At 38.5% G+C, this 26420-nt stretch overlaps 1 protein-coding gene across 1 annotated transcript; it reads right to left on the bottom strand.

The window, feature by feature from the left end:
- Nucleotides 1-1417: 1417 nt before the first annotated feature.
- On the bottom strand, nt 1418-3677 carry LOC148028752 (uncharacterized). The gene has a single exon (XM_087687535.1). The coding sequence runs from the start codon at nt 3598-3600 to the stop codon at nt 2314-2316; it is 1287 nt and encodes a 428-aa protein (XP_087543661.1). The 5' UTR covers nt 3601-3677; the 3' UTR covers nt 1418-2313.
- Between the last annotated feature and the right edge of the window lie 22743 nt (nt 3678-26420).

Genomic DNA, 26420 nt, shown 5'->3' with positions numbered 1-26420 from the left:
TCCCAAGGGAGAGAGCGAATACGCAATGAAAGGTTATCATGACTATTCTTGCAATGTTTGAAAAAGATATCAATATTTTTATTGAATGATCGAATAACGTTCTAAATGCTTTTATATTAAATTGATTGTGAAATACAATTTGGATTATTATTTCAAGTGTTTGTATTTAATGATAAATGCATGATAAGTATTAATAATGACAAGTTGCCATGGAAAATTAAAAAATATTTTTTTGAACGATAATATTAGACTGATTACCTTGATTGATCTTAATTCTTAATTGGATTAATTAAAGAATGATATTTTATGCAGATGAATCATCTCCAAGGTCACGCCACATTTCAACCCGAGAGGACACTGCTCGATTCATGGACCGAAGGTTGAGTGGTTAAAAGACCAACCACGAAAATTGTGTCTCACTCTTAAATCACTTGGGATCAATGGAGCTCTAAACACCCCTTGTCGAGTCCAGGACGGAGTTATAGACTATCGTGACCCCAACGTCTAGAACATTGAAAGATCCTATTTTAGATACTAAATGAAAATTATGATGCCATGTAATTTGAACCAATTACTTCTGCAGAACAGAAGTAATACTTCTATTGAACAGAAGGGAATATATAATTTATCCTATAAGGACAATAAAAATTAACTTGAAGAGAAATTAAGGAACTTTTGTCAAAAAGACTACTTGCTTTGCATTCATGTCCGTACCATAAATTACACAAACAAGCCCCGTTCCTTAAAAGGCCTAATTAAGGAAGTTGATTTTGAATATTACACATAAACATGTTAAAACTTAACTAGAAAACTAAAGCTATAAAAGAAAGCGAGTGGATAAAACCTTGACGGATCCATCCTACGATAGGGAGATCCCAGAGAATTGGAAGGCTTCTCACAAGGTTTTATCGTCGTTCAACCTTTACGTATGGTTAAGTTAGAACCCGATTCATGGTGTTCTAAAGAACCAAAATGAAACTATGCCCTTTGGAAGAACCCAATTCATGGTGTTCTAAAGAACCAAAATGAAACTATGCCCTTTGGACAGAGAGATTAAACGGTGTATCCTTCTCATTTCCCATTCTCTTTAAACCAAGTGCGATATCGATTTGTTTCGAATTGGATATCTCTACGTAAAGTAAGATGTCCAAAATTGAGTGCTAGAATGCTATCAAAAGACCTTGACCTTAAGAGCCTAGATTTCAAGTCGATCCTAGTGGGTTCGGTTACAAACGTTCCATTACAAGGCGGACTCAAAAAACTCTAAGCAACAAACCTCGAAACATTTCATGGGAGCGCGGAGCAACGACACTTGGACCCAATTCTCGATGAAGCGCTAAAAACGTACTTAGACAGTCGATAGACAAGCACGCTACATTGGTGGAACAGGAACATGTGCATCTAGAGTGGCTGCTTAATCTAGTTTTTCACAAGGCATCCTAAAACTCGTTTATGTGAAGCAGTGTAAGTTCATTGATTTGCTATGCTATCCTATTGGTTATAGCCCTAACCAGTGCTTGCAACAACTTGCCAACGCTCATCTCAATGCCATCCAGCATTTGCTCACTCCGTTTCAGACCATTGCCAATGGTCAAGTGAGCTGAACTCTTTACATGACTGTCTAGCAAGCTATAGGTGCAGTTATATGTGACGGCTGTTGACCTCACTTTACAACATGTCTGTGCTTGCACATGCACATGTTGATGTATGCACTTTTAATCACATGCAATGGCCCTTGCAGGCATATGGGCATAGTGCTTCTGTAAAACAAACCTTTAAGAAGACTTTAAGCAAAGAACATTCAGTAAAACATAATCACTCTTTATCATGCAGCCAGTACACATTGGATGTCCCAAACATTGGCAGATGAAAATGTTAAAGCACATACTTCGGATAGCACAGCAGTACAAAATGGTCAAGTGTTCAGCAAGCTGTAAAATGTTGAATCACTCAGCTGCTTCTTCAATTCCATACACGATACAAGGCTCTTCATGCTCTTTTGGGCAGTACAATAAACCACCCTAAATGTGTAAGAATCAGTTAACTCAGAATGACAGTTGATTTTGCAGGACATGCTCCAAAGCCCTTAATCATTGGCTCTCAAGTGTTCCTCAAAAGCTCACAAGCTCTTAATCTCATTAGCACTCTGCTAAGAAAGAGCCTCTCCCTTAGGAAAGAAAAAATTAACATGCCTTTCCGCATCAGCTCATCAATGCATTCTCCTTTAAATTGTTGAATGGCCTCTATTCATGAGAGCCTGATATTTGATCCTGCATGAAGCCACAAACTGTCAAAAAAAACATAATAGCCATGCTAACACTGTAGCTGCCAATTCTGGTTCAGAAGCTTTTGAGAAACTGCAAATGAAGCCCACGCATCAATACAGGCATATTCTATCTGTGCCCTACTCAGCTGTCGTGTTGCCCAATTGCTCATAGTGACCCTCTTGGGTTTGTCCATCCGAAGACCTAAAACTTCCTGTACAAGGACTTTCAACCCAACATGTCTCAATTCTTCACGATTCAGTTGCTCAACAGCTAGTGTTGTGAGCTCAAGACCACCTTGACACTCTAATCCATGATCCTGAAGCAGCCTCTTTGCATCACCATGAACTCCAACCCCAGCAAGGTTTTTTGATGGATCAGAAAGAAGCTGCACCAAGGCATCAGGTATTCTGTCTAGAAATAGCATCTGTACAATAAGACACTCCTTTTCACCAGACAACTGCAGAAGAGCCACCTTGTTTTTCATATCTTTTGTCCTGTTTGGTCTCCATTCAACATCCAAACCAAAGAGAAACCCATCCTGGTTCCCTATCCACTCTTGCACAGCTGAAGCTTCACTAGTTATAGTGACAGGAATATGCTTTCCCCATGCTACCACAGCTGTTTGATCTGTTCGAACCTTAGAAGAACTAAATGATTTCACAACAATGGACCGCTTCATGAGATAATGTAAGATTCTGTCATGTTGACACTTCTGTTTCTTGGCACCATTGCTGTGACTCTTTACAAGGGCTGTAGTCTCCCCGGCACCACTGGGTCTCAACTGATCAGCATCCTGACAAACTCCAGTATGTATCGGCCAACCAGTGACTGTGTTACATCCAAAGGCATGACCATTGCATGGGCCACTTTGATGATCATACTCAGAAGCACGGTCCTTTGCTCTAGGGCCACCTGGGCCATCATGAGAGAACGTATGACCATTGCCATGTCCATTGCTTTCGACATTGCCATGGACCCTTGTCCTTGCCAGTACCTGCTGGTCAGCATCTACACGATGAGCCGCAAGATGTGAAGGAGGGCCTACCTGATGATTTAGGTTCATCTCCACCCATTCCAGGATGGATCTCTTCTCTGACTCCGCGGAAGCCTGCGTATTCACGACATTGAAGCAATCTACAGTCTGACGCTTAATTTTCCGAAGCTTTTTCTGCTTCTTCTTTTTCTTGTGTATCTTCTGGCGAGAGCAGGGCTCACCATCGCCGGAAGTGCAGGGGTCGGAGCGTGTCTGATGCAGGGAGTCTCTTTGCCCTTTCCTTTTCCCGATCATGGCCGGTAAGGATGGCGTCTGCTCCTTCACGATGAGACGTCCCATACCCTGCTAAGTGGCCAGCCTGCTGGCGTTCTCCTTTCACAGGAGGGGGTAATGAGGAGGTAGGGTTTTGTTGTCGTTTGTAGGGCGCCCGAGTGCGTTTTGAGAGTTCTTAAAACAAGGGCATATTAGGGTAAGGAGGCCTATTTAGTGACATCTATTGGGCCCCATCCATTTGTGCTAGTTTTTGGGTTAAACCACCCATCTAACCACATGCAGCAATGCCTACCCTTCCCTCTGCTGCCCCACAAAAAACTTGGCATTGCCACCTATGAATTTAAATTAAAAACATGAAAATAGATATGCAAAAATTGCCCAATGTTTTGGGGCCAAGCTCCCCCTTTCTATGAATGGTAGAGCCTTGCCAAGTGGCATTGTCACAATAGTACAGTGATAGTGTCAATCCAAGTCAATTGCATGTTGCTATGCATCTCCAGGTCTCCTCGATCAGGCAAGTGCGCTCTCCCTCTAATTGACCACCATCGCTCCTCTCCCTTTAACTGATTGCCATCGCTCCTCACCTACAGAGGTTTTGTTGGATCCTTTGTATATTGATTTGTCAACTTGCATCTGCCTTCTCTCCTTTCTTCTTCTTCTCATCCGATGTTTTGTAGTTTAAGCCATGGGAAACCAAGTGCCCTCCAACACTCCCATGGTTGCCAAGCTCCAACATGTGCTATCTTCCTCCAACGCCTTCGTTCTTCCGTCCATTCATAGAATTTCAAGAAATGGCCAACATTTTGCTATGATTCCTGATATTATTGCATACGTTTGTGGAAAGGTAGGATTTACTAGACTTGTCGATGGTGGCAAAATATTGGATCAAATCCTCGGGTGCATCTTCATATTTCTTTTCTTCTTCATTGGTGTAATTTAATATTATTTCCTTGTTGGTGCTCTCACAATGCTCTTTGTAGAAAATGGTATAATGATGTCCACAGTAGCTATGCTGAGGCAATGCAACAGGTCATCAAGGCTGATTTTGTTTCAAGAGAATATTCCCTATATTAGGACAGTCCTCAACCAATAGGTGAGTTTGAACAAGAGTGGTGTTGTAATGAATTGCATAAAGCCTTCAATGAGATATAATTTTTCATAATTAATTTCATTCAAATTAAGGATGTAGTTAGGGATTCTTTTTAGTACAATTGATGAAGAGAATGGTGAGGACAACCAAACATCTGCCCATATATCTTATAAGCCAATGATGGCTATGATGTCTTCTTCCAAGGCAACACATTATACTGTCTTGGTGAGGTTCCTCTAGATGGGACAACTTTACTGGTACAATTCGTCTCAACAAACTACAAGGTAAGAGATGCCCAAAACTTTGCATGCCAATCATATATGCAAGCCATTATGTGCATGCTGCTTGTTCCTTTCTAGTGATGGTGCAATAGTAGGAGCCACCAACAAAGTGCATTTGAGCTTGCTAATAGACTTTTGGAGCTCAAACCAAGTAGTGATGTCATCTTTTCAAAGAAACTATGTCATGCTCTTGCTCCTTTGGGACTTGAGACTACCTTCATCTCTTTCCATTGGCTTGGATATGAGAGGAGTAGGTCTTTGGGGGAGCGTCTCCTAGTTAACAAGTCCTTTGACTACAACTTACAACAATAAAAACTGAAGAGCCGACTATCTCACTTTCAAGGGGACCAGCTTATGATGCCAGGAGGCATATTTCACGGTGGATTCCATGCCACAGTGGATTCTATGAGGTTTTACGGTAGATTCCGTAAACTTTGTTGACCGGGGCTCATACACAAAGTGGATTCTTTGTGCGAGAAGTTGATGGGGACGCCTATCCTTTTCAGGCGTTTCATTAATTTAGTGTGTACATGGGTGATTCCATAGCGGGTGATTCCGCAAAATACATATTAAATTAATAAACGTTTATGAGTTTAGAGTGCGCACTCGTAATAAATTAAAGTTAGGATTGATTTCTAACCAGTTGATTTATTTATGTATCTGAAGACTGCTAGGTATTCACTTTTGTTGGTTTAATTGCATTATTTTACTAACGATTGTGAATGCTTCAGTTGATGTGTAGAGATAGTAGCAGTGGCGGAGGAAAGCATTGGAGAATACCGTGTATTCGAGTTATCACTTATATTTTGATGGGCGCATACCTTAGGCATGGCGCCTATATTTTGTCGCGCCTATTTATTGAGGCGTTGGATATTTATTTATTATTTTGTATGCGCATGGGCGCACAATTATGATATTTGTATTTGGATATTGTATTGGGTACGCCTGACTCTTTGGGCGCCCGCCCATTAGCTTTATTTCTATTTTGAGCTAAAGCAAACTCAAAAGCCAAAAGTGTGCTATTTTGTAATTTGGGCTATTATTTGAGCTTGAAGATGATTAATACAAAAAAATACATGCTTTGTGGAGCCCTCACACAAGGCATGGGGGGAGATTGCACCCAATTGGTCTCTTGTTCATGTCGTGCATGCTTTTTACCTTGAGTTTTGTGCAAAAAGTAGAGTTCTTTTGTTCTTGGATACCTTTCGACATTCAGTACGCGAGCATACAGCATCCGATCTACGCACCAGTGGTATCAGAGCGAAGCTGAGATCGAGAGCTTCCAATCGCTACCCATCTTGTGTGAAGGCGAAGCTCTTGGAACGATCGAGCTCTACGGTTAGTCTCATCCCGAACGGTCGATACGGGTGGATTCTTGGCGGTCAAGAACCGCTGTTTACAGACTCTGATCGCGAAGGACCGGCCTGCAACCACAGAGGACCACTCCTACATCCTCTTCTCCAAGTTGTGAATATACAGAGATAAGCCATATCTTTCCTTAAGCTTCAAAGCTTAAGTTTTAAAGTTATAAAGCTTAGCTTAGCTTGAAGCTTTAAAAAAGCTTCAAAGAATCAAATCGTTGATCAACGGCGGCAGGACATGCTGGGCGGCGAAAATTCCGCCAAGGACATGAATATGTCCTAAAATTTGACGACTGGTGGAGAAGCTTAAAGCTTCTAAGTAATCTAAGTCTACTAAGGTTCTCCAACTCCTCAAGTTCAAATTTACCTATCCTACAAGTTCTGTTAGTCATCAGTCACGTAAATCTACCAAGTTGATCAAGTTCTGTAAGTCTGCAACTCTGCAAGTCTGATAAGTAACCAGAAGTCAAAACTGACTTGTGCTCAAAACTCCTATAAGGATTGTTGCTGCGCAGAAGTACCGAACTGCAAAGTTGTTCCTTGGAAGATACTGTTCGCATACGCAGACTTGCTGAACCAGTTTCAGCACACGCAGAAGGTCAAAATGCAGATTTTTCAAAGATTTCAAAACCTGTAATTGCCAAAGACGAAGATTGTGAAAGCCACACACAAAAATATATAAGCCTTGTACACCCAATCTTGAGCTACGCTCATCCCGCTAATTGGATTTTGAGAGTGTGAGGTCTTTTGAAGTTTTGCAGGATGACGGAACAAATATGGATGATTTAATGGCTGAAGGCGATCTTCGTGAACCTACGATGGAGCAAAAGTTGGATTTAATTATGATGCAGTTGGACGAAGAACGACGAGCCCGGCAAGCATTGCAAGTTCAATTGGCCAATTTACAAAGATCGACTACCGACAAAGAGGAACCACAATCTGAAGATCTTATCCGACGTACCATCGATGCGACTCTTGAAGCTCAATCCATCTGCAAAGAAACAAAGATAAGTAAAAGAAATTTCAAATTCCGTACTTTCAATGATACTCGAGATGGAAAAACTATTCTTGCATTAATTAGTCAGTTTGATGATTACTTTCATGAGGAAACATACGCTGAAAAAGATAAAATCAAGTGTGTCACTAATCATTTAGTGGATAGAGCATCTCTTTGGTGGACCGTGGTTCGTAAGAGCATAGATTGTCCCACTACCTGGGAGAGTTTCAAGAAGAAGTTTATGTAGAATTTCCTTCCTCCACAATTCCATGAAAAAGCCATAAAGCAATGGGATCTTCTTTAGCAAAGAGATCGTGAGCCTATTCCTCAGTACACCGAACGCTTTTGGAATGCATTACTCTAGTTACGCATGCTTGAAGACGTACCTGAAGCGACTCACAAGCGCAAGTATATGTTTGGATTACTTAGGCATTACTACGCTGAAATCAATATGTTCAAGCCTACAACTCTTGAAGATGCAATTTCTTTAGCTCATGACACTGAAGACAAGCTTCGAGGAAGAGAAAGCATCCACAACAATTTCAAGCCAATGGTAACTATGGATCTAAGCAATTCAATTCAAATTTTAGAAGATTCAATCAAGGTCGATTTCCTTCATCATCTTTTCGTAAGTCTTGGGCAAAACCACATGCTTTGTCATCGAATACCAATCAAAACCCTAAGCCAACTTCACAGCCAAATCCTAATATTCCTAGACTTCTTGCCATTGCAAACAATGTATCTAAAGCCAAACCTATAGTGTGTTACAAATGCCATCAACCTGGACATCTAACAGCCAATTGCCAATCGAAGAAGCCACCTGTCCATATCAACTATCTTGGAGCAATGGAAGATGAAGAACATGAAGAAATGCTTGACTTTACAAAAGATAAAGACGACATTACCACTCCTTCGGATACTTTACCAGGTATGCCAACTCCACATTCTTTGTTGACAATGAAATGTTTAGTGCATGGAAAAGAAAAGATTATTTTGCATGATGATGGTAGTACACATGATTTTATTTCTGCAAAGTTAGTGAAAGAATTGAAATTACAAACTGTTCCTACGCATTATCGCATTAAAGCAGCATTCTTAGGCACAAGGTATAATGGAACACAAGAGGTGCATGATTTAGAAATTCAAATTGGTGAATACACTGAAAGAAGGAATTTTCTAGTTGTACCATTACAGTCCAGTGATATTATTTTAGGTATGCCTTGGCGTCATCAGCATAATCCTGATATAGATTATTCCACGCATTCAATTAATATTCATTTTCAAGGAAAACATATTACATTGTATGGTATGCATGCATCTAATGTTTTTCCACTGCTTACTCATACTCAAGCTAAACATGCATTACGCAAAAGTAATAAATCTTATCTAATTTGGGTGAATGAACTGCAAGCTAAAGAAAAACATATGCACCCTAGGCATAAAGAATTTCTTGCACAATTTAAAGATTGTTTTGCAGAAGATCTACCACCTGGATTACATCCTTCATGTCCTGAAGACCACAAAATAGATTTAATTCCTGGTACACAACCACCTTGTAAAGCACCATATAGGCATAACCAGATAGAGCAAAAAGAAATTCAAAATCAAGTTGAGGAATTACTAAATAGAGGATTGATTAGACCTAGTAGTTCTCCATTTGGCGCACCTGTTTTGTTGGTAAAAAAGAAGAATAATACTTATCATATGTGCATTGATTATCGTGCCCTAAATAAGAATATTGTAAAGAATAGATATCCAATTCCTAGAGTTGATGATCTTATGGATAACCTACAAGGTTCTGCCATATTTAGTAAAATAGATCTTAAATCTGGTTATCATCATGTGAGATTAGATAAGTCTAACATATTCAAGACTGCATTTAGAACACAATTTGGTCATTATGAATTTTTAGTGATGCCTTTTGGATTGACTAATGCACCTGCTACATTTAGTAGAATGATGAATCGTATATTTTTGAAATATCAGCATTGTGTTATTGTATTCTTTGATGATATCTTGGTCTTTAGTAAAAATGAGAAAGAACATTATGAACATCTGTCCTTGGTTTTCAAGTTATTGAAAGATAATCAATTGTATGCTAATCCAGAAAAGAGTGAGTTCTTTCACACATAAATTGAATATTTAGGTCATATTGTATCATCAGATGGTATTAAGGTTGACCCTAAGAAGATAGAAGCAATATTGAACTGGACTATACCTAAAAATGTGCATGAGTTACATTCTTTTCTAGGTCTTGCTAGTTTTTACAGGAAATTTGTGCGAAATTTTTCATTACTTGCTTTGTCTTTGACTAAACTTTTAAAGAAAGGTATTGTTTATCATTGGTATGATAATCAACAGAAATCCTTTGATTTATTAAAACATGCATTAACCCATACTCCTGTATTACAACTACCTGATTTTAATAAACCATTCTTTTTAGTAGTTACTGATGCTAGCGGATCTGGAATAGGAGCCGTACTTATGCAAGGTAATCATCCCATAGCCTATTCTAGTTGTAAACTGAAACCCTCCGAACTTAAATATTCCACATATGATAAAGAATTATTAGCTGTGGTATAAGCTTTAAGACAATGGAAACATTACTTAATGGGTTCTGAGTTTATGATTAAGACTGATCAACAAAGTATTAGACATTTACTTATTCAACCTCAAATATCTGACCGACATATCAAATGGGCAGCTTTTATTTAGAGTTTTCATCCTATTATTCAATATCAACCAGGTAAAGAAAATGTAGTGGCCGATACATTAAGTAGAAGACCGACCATTCATAATATCTCTGTTATATCATTTGATTCTCTAACTCCTATGAAAGATACTTATCATTAGGACATTACTTTTCATGCTGATTGGAATAAATTAGTTGGAAATAACTGGATTCCTATTGATTCACTGTCTTATAATGATGGATTCATGTTTTATGAAAAGAGATTATGTGTTACAATTCCATTTAGATCTTTTGTTTTGAATGAGATTCATTGTCCTCCATATCAAGGTCATAGAGGTATCATATCTATTTTGCATACATTGACTGAAGATTTTTATTGGCGACATATGGACACTGATGTATCTAACTTTGTTTCTGAATGTCTGATTTGTCAAAGAGTTAAGAGACATCATGGTAAACAGTATGGTTTACTTATGCCTTTATCTATTCCATCAAGACCATGGGAACATATTTCTATGGATTTTATTACTGGTTTACCTAATACTAAAGCTAACCATGACATGATTTGGACTGTAGTAGACAGGTTTAGTAAACAAGCATATTTCATTCCATGTAAGAAAACTTTAACAGCATCTCAGGCAGCATAATTATTTTTGAAAACTGTTTTCACTAATCATGGATTACCAAAAGTTATTATTTCTGATCGTGATTCTAGATTTTGTAACAACTTTTGGATTACTTTGTTTGCTAACCTAGGAACAAAGATTGATTTCTCATTTGCATTTCATCCTGAAACTAATGGACAAACAGAAGCCACTAACAGTACTATTTTAGATCTTTTACGTGCTTACACTATTTCTAAACCACAGACATGGGACATACATTTGCATTTACTACAGTTTGCATATAACAATACACCACACACATCTACAAAGAAAGCACCGTTTGAAGTGATTTATGGTTATAGATTGTCTACACCTGTTGCATCTTTATCAAATAGAATTCAGAGTGCTGATGATATTGCTACTATGCACGCTACTATTTTTTATGAGGTTAAAGAAATGATTTTGCCAAAGCCCAGCAATTATATACCAAACAAGCCAATAAGAAAAGACAAGCAATGAATTTCAAAGTTGATGACTATGTTTGGTTGAGAATAGAAAAACATAGATAAACAAGAATAGAAAAACATAGATAAACACCCAGTTGCGAAATAAGCACCTAGATTCTATGGACCATTTAAGATCATTCACAAAATCAATAACAATGCATTCAAGTTAGAATTACCACCTCATTGAAAAATTCACAACACATTTCACATTAGTTTATTACGATCCTTTAGAGGCCAATTACCTATACACCCTGTTTATGAAAACCTACCTTTGTTAGATTGAGAGACTGAAATACTTGAACCTGAAGCTATCCTAGATACTGATTTTATGACCACTAGAACTGGCCGAAGATATTCTAGATATTTAGTCAAGTTTAAAAACCATCCTGTAGAGGAAGCCCAATGGATACACGCTAGAGACTTAAATGTTTTCCCCACTCTGTTAGCTCCACATTGAGCTAATAGCAATTGAGGACAATTGCTATCCCACCCCGGGGGTATGATTCCAGGAGGCATATTTCATGGTGGATTCTGTAAACTTTGTTGACCGGGGCTCATACACAAAGTGGATTCTTTGTGCAAGAAGTTGATGGGGACTCCTATCCTTTTCGGGCGTTTCATTAATTTAGTGTGTACATGGGTGATTCCATAGCGGGTGATTCCGCAAAATACATATTAAATTAATAAACGTTTATGAGTTTAGAGTGCGCACTCGTAATAAATTAAGGTTAGGATTGATTTCTAACCAGTTGATTTATTTATGTAGCTGAAGACTGCTAGGTATTCACTTTTGTTGGTTTAATTGCATTATTTTACTAACGATTGTGAATGCTTCAGTTGATGTGTAGAGATAGCAGCAGTGGTGGAGGAAAGCATTGGAGGATAGTGTGTATTCGAGTTATTACTTATATTTTGATGGGCGCATACCTTAGGCATGGCGCCTATATTTTGTCGCGCCTATTTATTGAGGCGTTGGATATTTATTTATTATTTTGTATGCGCATGGGCACACGATTATGATATTTGTATTTGGATATTGTATTGGGTATGCCTGACTCTTTGGGCGCTCGCCCATTAGCTTTATTTCTATTTTGTGCTAAAGCAAACTCAAAAGCCAAAAGCGTGCTATTTTGTAATTTGGGCTATTATTTGAGCTTAAAGATGATTAATACAAAAAAATACATGCTTTGTGGAGCACTCACACAAGGCATGGGGGGAGATTGCACCCAATTGGTCTCTTGTTCATGTCATGCATGCTTTTTACCTTGAGTTTTGTGCAAAAAGTAGAGTTCTTTTGTTCTTGGGGACCTTCCGGCATTCACTACGCGAGCATATAGCATCCGATCTGCGCACCAGCTTATGATCGAGAGAATGATGAGAATTCTGATGTTTTAATCTTCATAGTAGAGGCTTATCTTCTACAACTTCTTCCATCAAATTTTGAACTGAAAACTCCAAATGAGTTACTCATCCCTACAAGGCGGTCCTATGTACTATGGAATATTGGTGGTTTTTCTGTAAAGTTTTTCATCATGCACCACCTATGCAAGTTCAAGGGGATGGAATAATGAGAGAGTCACCCTCTTGTGGGTGGCCACAAGCAAGCTAACTCTCATTGCTAGCAAAAGAAAAGAGAAAAAGAAACATAAAGAAATATTTGATTGCAAACATGCTTTTCTCTTCTAGGCAATTTCCACATGCTTCTATGGCATAGTGAATTAGCAAAGATCATGCGATTCTTAGCAAAGAACTATGGCACTTGCAAGTTGTGTAGTTTTTTATTTCAATAGCTCGGTGGTGGTAAACTAGTAACTCATTTATTACACAAAGTCTACTCCAACTAAATATTTGATATAATGTGGTTTGTTCACAAAGTGACTAGTCCTATATTTTGTTATTCATCATGCATAAAGTCGTATTTCTCATTTTAGCAAAAGCAATCACCTATTATGGCTTGTACAGAAATCAATGCATAGGTTTTTTATTAGTATATGAAACATTTTATGCCTAGCTCTTGCACATGTAGCCTATTCTCTACAAGAATATATAGCCCTTAAGAGGAAGTTTAGAGTTGGGAGAAGGATATTGGCATGATTACAACCAAAGCAATATGATGTGAACTATGGCACTTGCAAGTTGTGTAGTTTTTTATTTCAATAGCTTGGTGGTGGTAAACTAATAACTCATTTATTACACAAAGTCTACTCCAACTGAATATCTGATATGATGTGGTTTGTTCATAAAGTGACTAGTCCTATATTTTGTTACTCATCATGCATAAAGTTGTATTTCTTGTTGTAGCAAAAGAAGTCACCTAGTATGGCTTGTACAGAAATCAATGCATAGGATTTGATTAGTATATGAAACATTTTAGGCCTAGCTCTTGCACATGCAACCTCTTCTATATAAGAATATATAACCCTTAGGAGGAAGTTTGGAGTTGGGAGAAGGATATTGGCATGATTACAACCAAAGCAATATAATGTGGCCATTGGTGAGTTTTCTCTCTCTCTCTCTCTCTCTCTCTCTCTCTCTCTCTCTCTCTCTCTCTCTCTCTCTCAGCTACTTAGCTCTCATTTTTGGTTGTTCTCGTGGCATTATGCTTTGAATCTTTTGCAGCATTCTAGACAATGATAAAGATAGAAAGTAGAAAAAGAAGTGAAACATTCTTTGATTGATCTAAGATGAGCTCTTCCACATGCAAGCTCTTCTCTATAGGGGTATACAACCCTTGGGGGGAAGTTTGGATCTTCGAGAAGGGTACTAGCATGATTGTAGTGAGACAATATAATCTTGCCATTGGTGAGGTTTCTCTTTCTCTCACGGTTACTTAACTCTCTCACAATATATTTGCATAATTCTAGTCAATGATTAAGATAGGAATAAACGAGAGAAACACTAAGTGTAAGTTAGGTTGTAGTTGATCTAAGTATGAGTTAATTGTTAGGTTGAACATCATTGAGACAAATGGTTGTTGTAGTTGTTGGTGTTAGTTAACAATATGGGCAGCCTAGTGAGGACTGCAACTGCTACAAAATACTCTTAGACATAGGGTAGCTTGAACATAGTTGGAACAAAAAATTATAGACTTTATATTGGATTACTTGGGCTTGTACTTGGGTAAAGCAAGCCTAAAATGAGGATCCTTATTTGATGCATCTATTCTTCACTTCTCTCTCATGCTTTATAGCATTTGTGCATGCTTCAGCCTCTCTTGCATTGTAAGCAGATGCAAGGCAAGTACGTTGCTCGCCGATGGTGCACTCTCCCATAATACTACTCAAAGCTCTCTCTCAAATTGAAGTTGTTTTGCTTCCCACCTTTTCCTAGACTCTTTGGTAGATTTAACTTCTTCCCTTTGTTGGATGTGAGCTTCAACAAGAGCTTGTTTCTCCCACCTCTTTTGGTCTCTTAATCTTTGTTTTGCCTCCTTTTCCTTCTCAAACTCAACCTTCTCTAGATTCTTGGCTTGGATACTTTCAATGAACTAGGCTAAGGTAGGGATCAAGGAGTTGGATAGTCCACAAAGCCCCCCTATGCACACAAGTGATAGCCACATTTTCCCAAGGTATTTGCAATAATTCCAAAACATTGCAACATTGTTGATTGATAGTGAATAAGATGCCAGGAGGCATAGTCACGGTGGATTCCGTGAGATTTTACAGTGGATTTTGTAAAATTTATTTTTTGATCAGGGCTTGTACATAAGGTGGATTTCTTGTGTGAGAAGTTGACGGGGACGCATGTCCTTCTTAAGTGTTTTATTAATTAATGTGCACGTGGGTGATTTCACAGCAAGTGATTTCGCAAAATTCATATTAATTAATTAAGCTTTTACGAGTTTAAAGTGCGCACTCGAATTAAATTAAGGTTAAGATAGTGTTCCAACTTATTTTAATTATTTGTAGCTGAAGACTGCTAGGTATTCACTATTGTTTGTTTATTTTATTTATAAACAATTGTGAATGCTTCAGTTGATGTATAGAGTAGGTAGCAGTGGCTTTGGGTAGCACTGGGCGTTAACGTAAGTCTAAGCGTAAATTTCATAATTATGATTAGTTATCTTAAGTATAATATATAATATTATATATTTATATGATATTATATTATTAAAATTATTACTCTATTTGTAAGTTATAAGTTTAAACTTTTTCAGTAATAATTAGATCATTGTCCTTAGTACTATTAATTTATTTATTTTTAATTTAAATTATTTTAGAATATGAGATTTAAGATATGGTTTTATTGAAATAAGCTTTTTTTATGGAATATCTTGCTATTTTCTTAATGTGGTTAAGTTTTAGAAAACTTTTCTATCTTTCTTTATAAAACCAACAGGATCACATGCAAAACAGGAGAATAGGGTGAAAACTAAGTTTTTTCGTTCGTCCCTCATCCGGAGTCAGAATTCAGAGCTTCAAAAGTTATTTTGGGGATTTTGGCATGCTTCGGGCGCGATGGTGATGTCAAAACGTCGAGATTCAGAGCACATAAGTTTTTGCAACAACTGCAGCATGTTACAAGATACCTATTAACTCTTAAAACTTTGTATTTCAATTGATATTTGTACTTTCTTTGTAATTATATGTAAGATATGAATGCAAATATCCATGTAAAACTATAATATATAATTAAGGATGGCAAACCATGGCTTTTGCCATGGGGGAGATTGGGCCCAATTGTATGTTTTTCTCTTGTCTTTCTCAATCTATTGAGTTATTCAAATCCTCTTATGTATTATAATATTGTTTGTATTTAATAGTTGAGATGTTTAATTTGTTAGATTTTTCCACCAAGTTTTATTTTATGTGTCATAAAGATGTTTGTGATTGAGATTTGATTTGCTAGATTTGCCATGTGTTTCTCTTCGTAACAGAATGGAGCATTTGGTGGCCCACATGTGTCAAACAAATGGAGAAGCAAAGTAGCAATATGTCTTAATTCTTCCATGAGAGATATTATAAGAGCATGGCTTTAATCATTCGTTTCTTGGGGATTCACATAATCTTCAGCTTTTATCAAAATAAATGAATATTTATATGAAAATAAGATGATGATTTAATTTACTTTTGTGGATTCTCAAATATTGTTTGATTATCGTATATTTGTAGCTTGTCATGCATAAGCTTGCTGCCTGTGACACTAGTTGCTCATGCTTGGTAGTTAAATGATAGGGACTAATGTGATTTATGCTTGGTGCGGTAGATTATTAAAAGAATATACTATTTTGATGAAGAGTGCTTATCGTGCACAAGGGATATTTGTTAGGTGCTTGAGTAGTGTGGAATTATTTTATTTTGGATATACACTTCATATAGTGACTATTGTATGCACACAAGCACTAGTGATTATTCACAGGCTAATTTATAAAGGCCTAGAATTATTATTTTATTGATGTATATCTTAAATAGATTAGGATTGATATTTTAGATCTTACCTTTAGAAAAGAAAATCCACTTTGGAGAAAAGAATTGGGAAAGATGAGATGTGCAAGGAAGAGAAATCAGTGGCCTATTTTTGGGGATGTCTTTTGTATCTAGGCACCGAGAGAATTAAATTAAATAAATACATGCATGGGGGATGTGCTCGCCCATGCATAGGGGGATGACTATACCCGATTGGTCTCTCATGCAGTTCTTTTTCTCAACTCTATTCTTTGGCTATTAATTGTATAAGAAAAATTTTCAATTTTGAACAAGGGAATGGTGAATTCTTGCAACATTGGTATCAAAGTGCAATAATTGGTCTATGTGCCATTTTCAAGGCCTCTTTCAAGATCAAGGCATCCATCCATCACAAATGCCTCCTCCCTCCTTACCATAAAGCATCACTCAAGTGATTGCGAAGTAAATATATTACACAATGGATCATAGTTTTAAAGGATGGAAAATGTCTATTTCACCCTTTCCAAGGTGATATTGGTCTTCTTCTAAGGTCTTGTTCTCTCTCAAACACTCATTTAATAGCAACACCAATTATGAGTGGTTTTCTTTCCCTATGGTGTTTTCTCCAATGAAGGGAGAGAGACTACAGTGAATTTCTAGCATTGCTACCATTGTTTTAAGAATTGCAAAACCACCCGAGATCTCCGTTCTTGTAACTCGAGCAACTTGCATGATGCTCACATCATCATCTCGACAATCCAGTCAGATAGATGTATGCCATCCTAACAAATCCATTAACATAAACAACCTAAAAATAGCACAATTATGTAGCAATGGATAGCATTATATTTTATTAAGCTTTAACAAGCTTATTACAGTTTAGACTAAGCTTCAAAGCTTATTTAAGTCCTTTAAAAAAATATATTACTAGGCAATAACTACTTTTATGTGACAAAGAGGAGGAGAGGGAGCGAGGGGGAATTAATTAAAACCCCTTGCCCACTAAAGCTTTTATACCACCCCTCTTAAGCCTTGTTTTCACATAGGGTATTGAAGACTCTTCCCAACATGTAGTGAGATTCTTCTAACTATAATCCACACAATCATGACCCCAACTTATCACCTGCATCTACGAAAGAATACAACTAAAGGAAAACACCTTTATCCATTAACACATCTTATAAACAATAGAAAATCATAACAAATTTGCAAAGGATATAAGAGGTTCTTCAGCTTTGCATCATAGGCTTTCCATCCACCATCACCATCACTCAATGGTCGAAAAGAGATCTCTCGAACAAATCCAATATTCAACCACCACGAACTCATCGCATAGAAATTAACACAACATAAACACAAAACAACTATGTGAATGGCACCTCCAAAAGAGATATATATCATTAAGAAGCATAGAAGATACATCTAAGGGTATCAATGAAGATGATCCCTCTTGAAAACTTGATGATTACAAAAACGATCCATGGATAAAGATTCATCTATAAAAGATTTTGGAGGATTCTGGAAGAATTGAAAGCAGCACATCCTTTCTAGCAAAACAAGGTATCTCCTAGGCAGACAATAGGCATGAAAAAAATAGGACATCCAATTTTTGGGAATCAATGTTCACATTGACATTCATACATAACTTTAGAATGGCCTTTTGATCATTATGGGAATGCCTATGCATATATGCTTAGGTACCAAGCAAAGTGGGCTATCAATCTCATTGAAGGATCTGGAGATTGTGAATATTGTTGGGCAAAATGGAGATAATTTTGGTACGCTTGACTAGTAGTTGTCCACTCCCCTGGAATTAATGGCCAATTAATCTGTGGTCCCATAAGAGAACCAGTTGAGCTTCATCTCTTCTTCTTGGAATTTGATGATCAAATCCTTCATACTACCCACTAACCAGCTGAGGGGGTTGGGAAATAGAAGTGGTAGGAGATGGAAGAGGAATGGGTAAAAGAGGATGAAGAGATGGGTAGGCAAAATCATAAAATGAGGAATAAGACAAAGAAGGGTTAGTTGAGAATTTAGGCAAATCAGTTAAGAAAGGTGTTAATTGATAAGTAGGAAAAGTAGAAGGAATATGGATAGATGGGGAAGGACAAGGCGGAGAAGAGGAAAATACTCGATCTTCAATGAAAGAACAATAGATAAAGATTGGAATTTGAGAAGCACCCTGAGGTTGGAAAAGGAGAGGTAAAATGACTGCTGAGTTGGATTGATAAAGGAAAAAATAAGAATCATAGTGATGGACAATTGGTTGATAATAAGTTAAGCTAGGAACACAGGGATCTAAAGTAGATCGTCGATAGTAGGCATCAAAGAAGGATGAATCAAATGAATGGTTCTTGGAAAGATAAGCTAAAAGATCCACCCTCAGTTGGTTAGTGTTCTACACATGAGTAGAGGCTTTATTCTATCGTTGGTTCAGGACTACAGAATCAATCATTGTATGCCATAAAGTGTCAGGGCAAACTGCCATTTTAGATATAAGGTAGTTTGTAAGACCACATCCCCTACATACCAAGCCAGATCTTCATCATCTAGAATCAACAGATCACCTTGTAAATACATATAAGATAGCAGCATGGTATCCAAAGTCATAGAATCTTCAAAGACCATACGGACTACTTTAGTCAGCAAATCAGAAGACCAAGCTCCACTCCAATCATTCTTTGGAAGAGGTAGATCCATCTTTGAGAGCTTAATATAGAATGCCAACTTTTGCAACTGATAGTGGACAAAAAAGGAATAGTTGGGAGGAACATACTCCTAAAATTGCTCAAATGAAGACCATAATAAGTCCATCGTAGGCTGCAGTCTTTCTGCTTTAGCTTGGAACAATGGACATAAGGTGGCCAGTCGTTGGAGAACTACCAAGTCCGCAAGGGTCAAAGAAGAAATTGGTTGCTCAGGACTCGGTGTAGAAGAATGTGACTGGACCAATTGCTCATTAAGCTGCTGAATTTGGATTTTGCTTTGTTCTAAGGTGGTGTTTGCTATCTTAAACTCCTTTGTCTGGACAGCTAGCAGAGCCTGAAGCTCTTGAGATTCCTTCAATAATTTATATCCTTTCTGAGTCAGATTAACCACTTGGGTTTTAAAATCAGCCAACTGAGTGTGCAAATTAGAAATATCCATTTGTTGAGCGTTAATGATCTTAGTTTGTTGCTCCACTTGGGTACAAAGATTGGAAAAATGTTAATGAGCAAAAGCCAGCTCTACATTTGCTTTTGTTAGCTCTTCTTTGGTCTGTTGGGCTTCATCATAGCAAGAGGAATAGAGTTGCTGGATATATGCAGTCACACTGAGAGCTCAATAGAACAATGAACATCTTGACATAGGAAGGGAATTGCATCTCCAGCTACCACGTGTTGTACTGAAGGAATTGAAATCTCTAGAGTACCCTCATGATGTGTTGGCATTGTGAGGAAAGCTGGTAGGTGACTACTAGATTGATCAAGAACGGAGACTAGAGGAGGAGCTGGGGCTGTTTCATCCACTCGTTTTAAGCATTTCCTCTGAACTACCATAGGAGGGATATGATCAAGATTCTCAATGACAACATCAGAGTGTTCAAGAGGGGGAGGAGCTTTTGGTGGATCAACTATCAAGGCAGGAACTTCCTTCAAAGGGGCGACATATGCCAAAAAGATAGAAAGGCAGAAACCAAATGTAACATTGGTTACATTATCTCTTGTGGCTTTGACAAAGTGTTGACCCATTTTTGACAGAAGGTAGGAACTCCAATCAATCGTTATGCCCTTCAACACCATTCTAGAAGTTGTAAACAACTCCTTTGAAAGGTAATCAGAGGGTGTCTTGGCAGGCATAAATCTGTCTTGAAGGAACTGGCATAACTACTTTCACACAAGATTGGAGATCATAGAGACACTGATGCCAGAAATGGTAAGAACCTTCTTGGGATCCAACACATCGTGTGTCTGCTTTTGCAACAATTTGAGGATATCCTCATTCAAAAACAGTTGTCTAGCAGTAGGAAAAGAGTCTCCCCGATAGGATAAAGACAGAGCCTTGCCTTAACTTTTAGGCGTCAATTGAACAACTCTTCCTCTGATAGGACCAGATCTCTTACTGTAAGAGACTAGAAACTGATCACAAGTATCAGTATTCTCTAGGATGAGTAGTAAAGGATGAGTATCAGTATTACTCCAGCAATAAAGAATAATTGTGAGATACCAAGGGGATATACTGAATTGGAGAAGGAGCTTGAGGCATCATTTAGATAGATTACACACACACACCACATACATAGAAAATCACAGTGAATGCTTGGAAAATAACAGAATAACCAAAAATAAGAGATCAACCATAATAAACACACACAGACGTGACTGACCGACTGATCGCCCCAAAAAATCCACATCCTAGAAAAAATTTGGCATGACCTCTACACATATGCAACCGAAAGCTTCATGCGATGACACACAAGCACTCAAAAACTTCGTAGTATCAGGAAAAAAAGGAAAACTACAGACCGTACTCATAATCGTATCATAGAAACCAAACCATAATACGAAAACAACCCACTCATAACGTGACTAGAGCTTTGGTAAGCAATGACAACTCGAAAGATTGCACGTACCCATCCCACGAAGCACATTCATTGAAAATGGAAATAAGTGCAGTGAGGGGAATTAGTTTTAATGAACGGGTTGGTTTCAAAAATAAGTTAAAAATGGGTGAAATTTTATTAGGAGTTAAAGCTTAACAAGAAAGCAGTAGTTCCTTCTTAAAATATTAATTACAAATTATTAGGGTGAAGCGGTGCTTTAAACGAAACCCAGACTTCGTGTCCCAAACTAAGGTCTCTAAATGCAATTTCATTGATTAAAAATTAAGTATGTGTTTAGTACTTTTTTGTGTAGTGTGTGCACTTGTGACTATAGGTTCAATTTTAAATAAACTTAGATGTGTCTATAGCACATGAAGCGTGTGCTAAATGAATGACTGGTTTATTTTATTTTATTAGAAAAATGTGTGTTTGGCGTGAGAGCGCGTAAAAAAAGTGGGTGATTAAAAATTATTTTAACAATTAATCGTGGTTATGGGGTGATCATAAATAAAGTAAAAAATATAAAATATAAATACTTGGTAAGGGTATGTATGCAAGAAGCTAAGGGTGCATAGATGGGTCCCAAGATGTAATGAATCAAACAAGAAAAAACAAAAAGCCACAAATAGGAAAAAAAATAAAACACCTTGTCTAAAAAAAAAATCAAGGCAAGGTGAGTGGGGTCATATTTGGTTTATTTAATTTTGATTAGTGTTTGGGTGTTGTTATTATTTTTATTGTTATTATTTATGTGTTTTTATTTTTTGTTTTTTGTTTTGTTTTATTCTATTTGTTTTTTTAATTAAAGAATTGTAATAATGAGCTTTTGGCAATCAACCTTGAGTGAAAATTGAACCATTTGGTTTCAACAATGTGTCACTATTTTTCAGCATTTTTTAGTGTATTGTTGGAATGTAAAATGAAATTTTTATGAATTTAGGTAAAAATTTAAACATTTTGACCTTAAAATAATATTTTGTCCAGTGGTGGGTATAGCATTTTTAGCGAATGAAATAGGCAAAAATAATTCAAATGAGTTTGTAGGATTTTTTAAACTTTTTCTAGAATTATTTTTTATTTTTATTAATTTTAATAATATTTTATTAAATTTTTGATACAATTATGAATGGAAAAATAATCTGGAAAATTACCACTTATCATAAAAAATTCAGCTATTTTTTGGTTTTTTATTGGATTTATATGATTTTTTATAAAATTTTTAAGTGTTTGTAAGTATTTTTAGGTATTTGTCGAGTTTTTGGAAAATAAAAGGAGGTAACCGGGCCTCGTGTGTGGAGGAGGACATGGTAACTCTAGAGGTAGGGGGAGCCAAAGAGGTCGTGGTGGATGGCAAAGAGGCCAAAATGCAAACAGCAATGTTGAATGCTACTAGTGTGGTAAAATGGGTCATATGGCTAAAGACTGCTATAAAAAGCAGAATGACATCATGAAAGGGAAATTGCAACAAGAAAATTATGCATCTTCTAGTAGACACGGTGATGACAGAAATGAGCATTTGTTTATGGTGCAGCACATGAACAATTCTGTGACAAGTGCAGAAGAAAGCAACGATGTATGGTATGTTGACTCAGGTGCATCAAACAGCTACTCAAAAAGCCACACGGACTCCTGCACGAAAAATCACTCATATCTGCGTGTGAATAGCTACGATAACCCCGCAAGTGCATGAACACGCCGACGACTCCATGCAAAGCCACACACAAATGCCCATGAACGGTCTCATGAACACGTAGGGAGAAGGGAATGGAGGTGTGGGTAGAGGGGGGCAAAAGAAAGGGAGAAAAGGGGGCTAAGAGGGGTGAGGGTGGGAAGGGGTGCTTAATGGGAGGGGTAGGGGGGTGGGGTTTAGTTAGATGGGGGGGGGGGGGGGTTGGGTTTAGTTGGAGGGGTCTAGTTGGGTGGGCCGGGGGGTTAATGGGAGGGGAACGGGAAGGCAAGGTGGGTTGGGCAGGGGGGTGGGATAGAGGGTAGGCAAGGGAGGTGGCGGGCAGGAAGGTAGGGGGTTTGAGGGGTGGTAGGGAAGGGGGGTGTTGCAGGTGGTGGGTGGTGCAAAGGTGGGCGACGCGGGTGGAGGGCACGACGGCGGGACGAAGGTGGCACCACGGGCGGTAGATCCGATGGGGGCGGCGTAGGTGGCGGCAGAGCCTTGCAGCCGAGCGGAAGTGGCAGCCGAGCGTAGGTGGTGGCAGAGCCTTGCAGCCTTGTAGCCGAACGGAAGTCACCGGGCGGGGGCAAGAGGTATCGAGGAGGGTGGCGAGGAGGAGCCAATCAGCGAGCGGGGGCGACAAAGGGGAGTAAGGCTGTTGGAGAAGGAGGGAAAGGGAGGAGGGAGAGAGGAGAGGGGAGATGCAAGGGGGGAAGAAGAAGAAGGGGGGGGGAGGAGATGGTGGAAGGAGAAGAAGAAGGAGGAGAAGGAGATGGTGAAAGGAGCAGGGAGAGGGAGAGAGAGAGAGAGAGGTCGGGGAGAGAGAAGGAGAAAGAGAGAGAGAGAGAGAGAAAGAAGAGGAGAGAGAAGAGGGAGGAAGGAGAGGGGGGAAACCTTGAGGAAGGATGGAGGGAATTTTTTTTTTTTGTTTTGAAATTTTAAAAAAAGAAGGAAAAAAGAGAATAAGAATAATAAAAAGAAAATTGAGGGAGCCTCCACTTGTCCCGTGCATAAGTGGGGGGTGGGGGTAAAAAAATTTGTGTCAGCGGGATCAGACGGGGCCAGGACAACGACGGGGAGTCGTGGACACCACGGGGACATCGCGAGATGCGTAAAAGCAAAAACACGCGTGTTCATGCGCGAGGCGAGGTGCACGGGAACAAGACGAAACAATGAAAAATTAATAACATGCAAATCGTGCATCAGAATGAAATTCCAAAAAAAAAATGTGCCGAGCAACAAGGGAAGATCAAGGAAAAGTGCAATAGGGTGTCGAAGGCAAATGAGGCCGTTCACATGCAAAAAATGTGAAAAACGAGATGAAAAACGCATATGGGAATTAATATTGAAAAATCCATTAGCTAGAATGAAGTGAGGGAAGAAGGAGAACGTGCAGAAGAACGTGCCCGACAATCTTATCACATCAGAACATAGTGCCGATCAAAATAAGCCCCATTCACATGGAAAAAATCCAAAAGTCTTACCCGAAAAGGGATTCGAAAATGAATAGTGAATGATCTGTGCATTGGAATGGAGGGCAGACAAAAGGAAAAATTCCAGGACATAGATGATCTTTAGGGTTTTTACATGAAAACTTAGGTTTGATGGGGTTAGGAGGCATTCACATGGAAAAAACAATAAAATGGAGCTCGAAACCACCAATAAAAATTAATAACAAAAAATGGAGAGTTCAAAATAGGGTGGAGGAAAAAGATGAAATGTGTAGGAAGGGTGGCCGGATAAGGCTATCCAATTAGAATTGAATTTCGAGGAGAATAGGGCATGTTCATATAAAAAAGGGCGAAAATACTAGCAAAAAAGACACGAAAACCCACAAAAACTAATAACCGATGAACCGTGCATCAGAATGACATGGTGTAAAAAGGGAAAATGTCCTATGGAAGGTGTAGAATAGGAATATCACATCAGATTAGCATGTCGAAACAATAAAGGAGTGTTCTCATGGAAAAATGTCCAATTGGCGGGAATTTCTTCTAAAATTAATAACTTCCAATCCGTTACATGGAATAGGGGACGGGAAAAAAAGGAAAAAGGAATAGTTGAAAGGGATAAACATGGGTATAAGGTGGGATTTGGATTTTGGTGAACGTAGAGGGTGTTAACACAAAAAATGACCAAAACACCATTTAAAAAGAAATAACCATGTGAACCGCCTCTAGGAAAGGTAGACGAGGGCTCGTGGGTGGGCGAGGGACCCATTAAAGTGAAAGGAAGATATGAGATAGACACAAATTCTGTGAATCACAAATGCAAGATGTATGCTCGGCAGACGCGCAAGGACGCATCCCTACACTTAAAACCTTATTGGGTAGGGGTAAATGATGCCGCATGAACATAAGACTTGTCACCGGATTGTACTTTAGCATCCCCACACTTAAAAAAGTTACCATCATGTGCAAAAAAAAGGTGTAGGGTTATTAAAACTTGGCTCATGGTGCCGAGAGTTGCGATTGACGGTTGATGTCGCGTCTTGTGCCGCAGTCGGCTGTAGGAGGTACCCAGATGTCTTCACAACATACGTCCAGTGCGGCAGGGACCACACAACAGCACCCAGGGACGTAGCTTTGCTGATGAAGTGCAGAAATCCGATGATGACGAAGAAGGTTGCACACAGCGCTCAGTCACTCAAATGGAAAGGGAGGAACAATCGCTTGCCCCATAACTCACATCGATACTCAGATGCAGACTGGGCAGGAAACTCTATGGATAGAAGATCTACTAGTGACTATGCATTCTCATTTGGGTTAGCCATGGTAAGTTGGAGTAGTTAGAAGCAACCTACAGTTGCTCTATCAAGCACTGAAGCAGAGTATAGAGGCATTGCATTGGCATCATGTGAGCAGACATGGCTGAGACTGATCTTATATGACATGGGGATAGAGATTGATGGTGGAGTCATTATGTATCGTGACAATGTTAGCAGCATTATGTTGGCAAAGAACCCAGTCTACCATGCAAGGACAAAACACATAGAAGTGCACTATCACTTCACTAGAGAAAAAGTCATTGATGGAGAGATTGACTTGGTCCATGTGAAAACAAATGACCAAGTTGCTGATATCTTTACCAAAGCATTAGGTAAATATAAGTTTGAGTATTTTAGGAGTGCACTTGGGGTATTAACTTTGCAAGCTCATTCTGAGTTTGAGGGGGAGTGTTGAGAAATAAAGCATAGTCTAAGCCTTATCCTATGGTTGTATTAAGTAAGTGTGTGAGAGGCTGTGTAAAGTGTCCTAAAGGTCAAAGTGTCTATCTCTTTGAGAGAGACTTGGAAAAGTAGATAGAAGAGAAGATAGTATGAGGATGAAGAAGAAGAGAATGAAAAAAGTTTGAGCTTCCATATCTCATGCCGTCTACTCTCCATTGAATCTCTCTCCCTCTCTGGTCACTACTGTTGTCTTTTAATGGAGGCTTAGCTCACTCTTTGGGAGGCTAAAAGGGTATCATTAAGGTTTTGAGTTTGGGTTGGGGATGAGTTACTTCTTGGCTTGAGAATTTGTCTTCTGAAGATGCATCAAAGAATGTCACATAACATGAACTTTCTGCGTTTTATTTAAACTACAGGACTGGGGGTTGTTGGTAAGGTGCATCATCATTATCTTTAAGAAAGGGTAACTTTGGATCACAAGAGCCATTGCTGAAGAAAGGCCTATTCTTCTTAATCCATTTCTTATAAAGGCTTTGCATATGAAATGATT

Source organism: Lygodium microphyllum, chromosome 11 (assembly GCF_053477565.2).
Source record: "Lygodium microphyllum isolate KBCC chromosome 11, Lygodium_microphyllum_v1.1.10, whole genome shotgun sequence".
Taxonomy (NCBI): domain Eukaryota; kingdom Viridiplantae; phylum Streptophyta; class Polypodiopsida; order Schizaeales; family Lygodiaceae; genus Lygodium; species Lygodium microphyllum.
The sequence above is the reverse complement of the archived record's forward strand: the minus strand, read 5'-3'. Positions and strand labels throughout refer to the sequence as shown.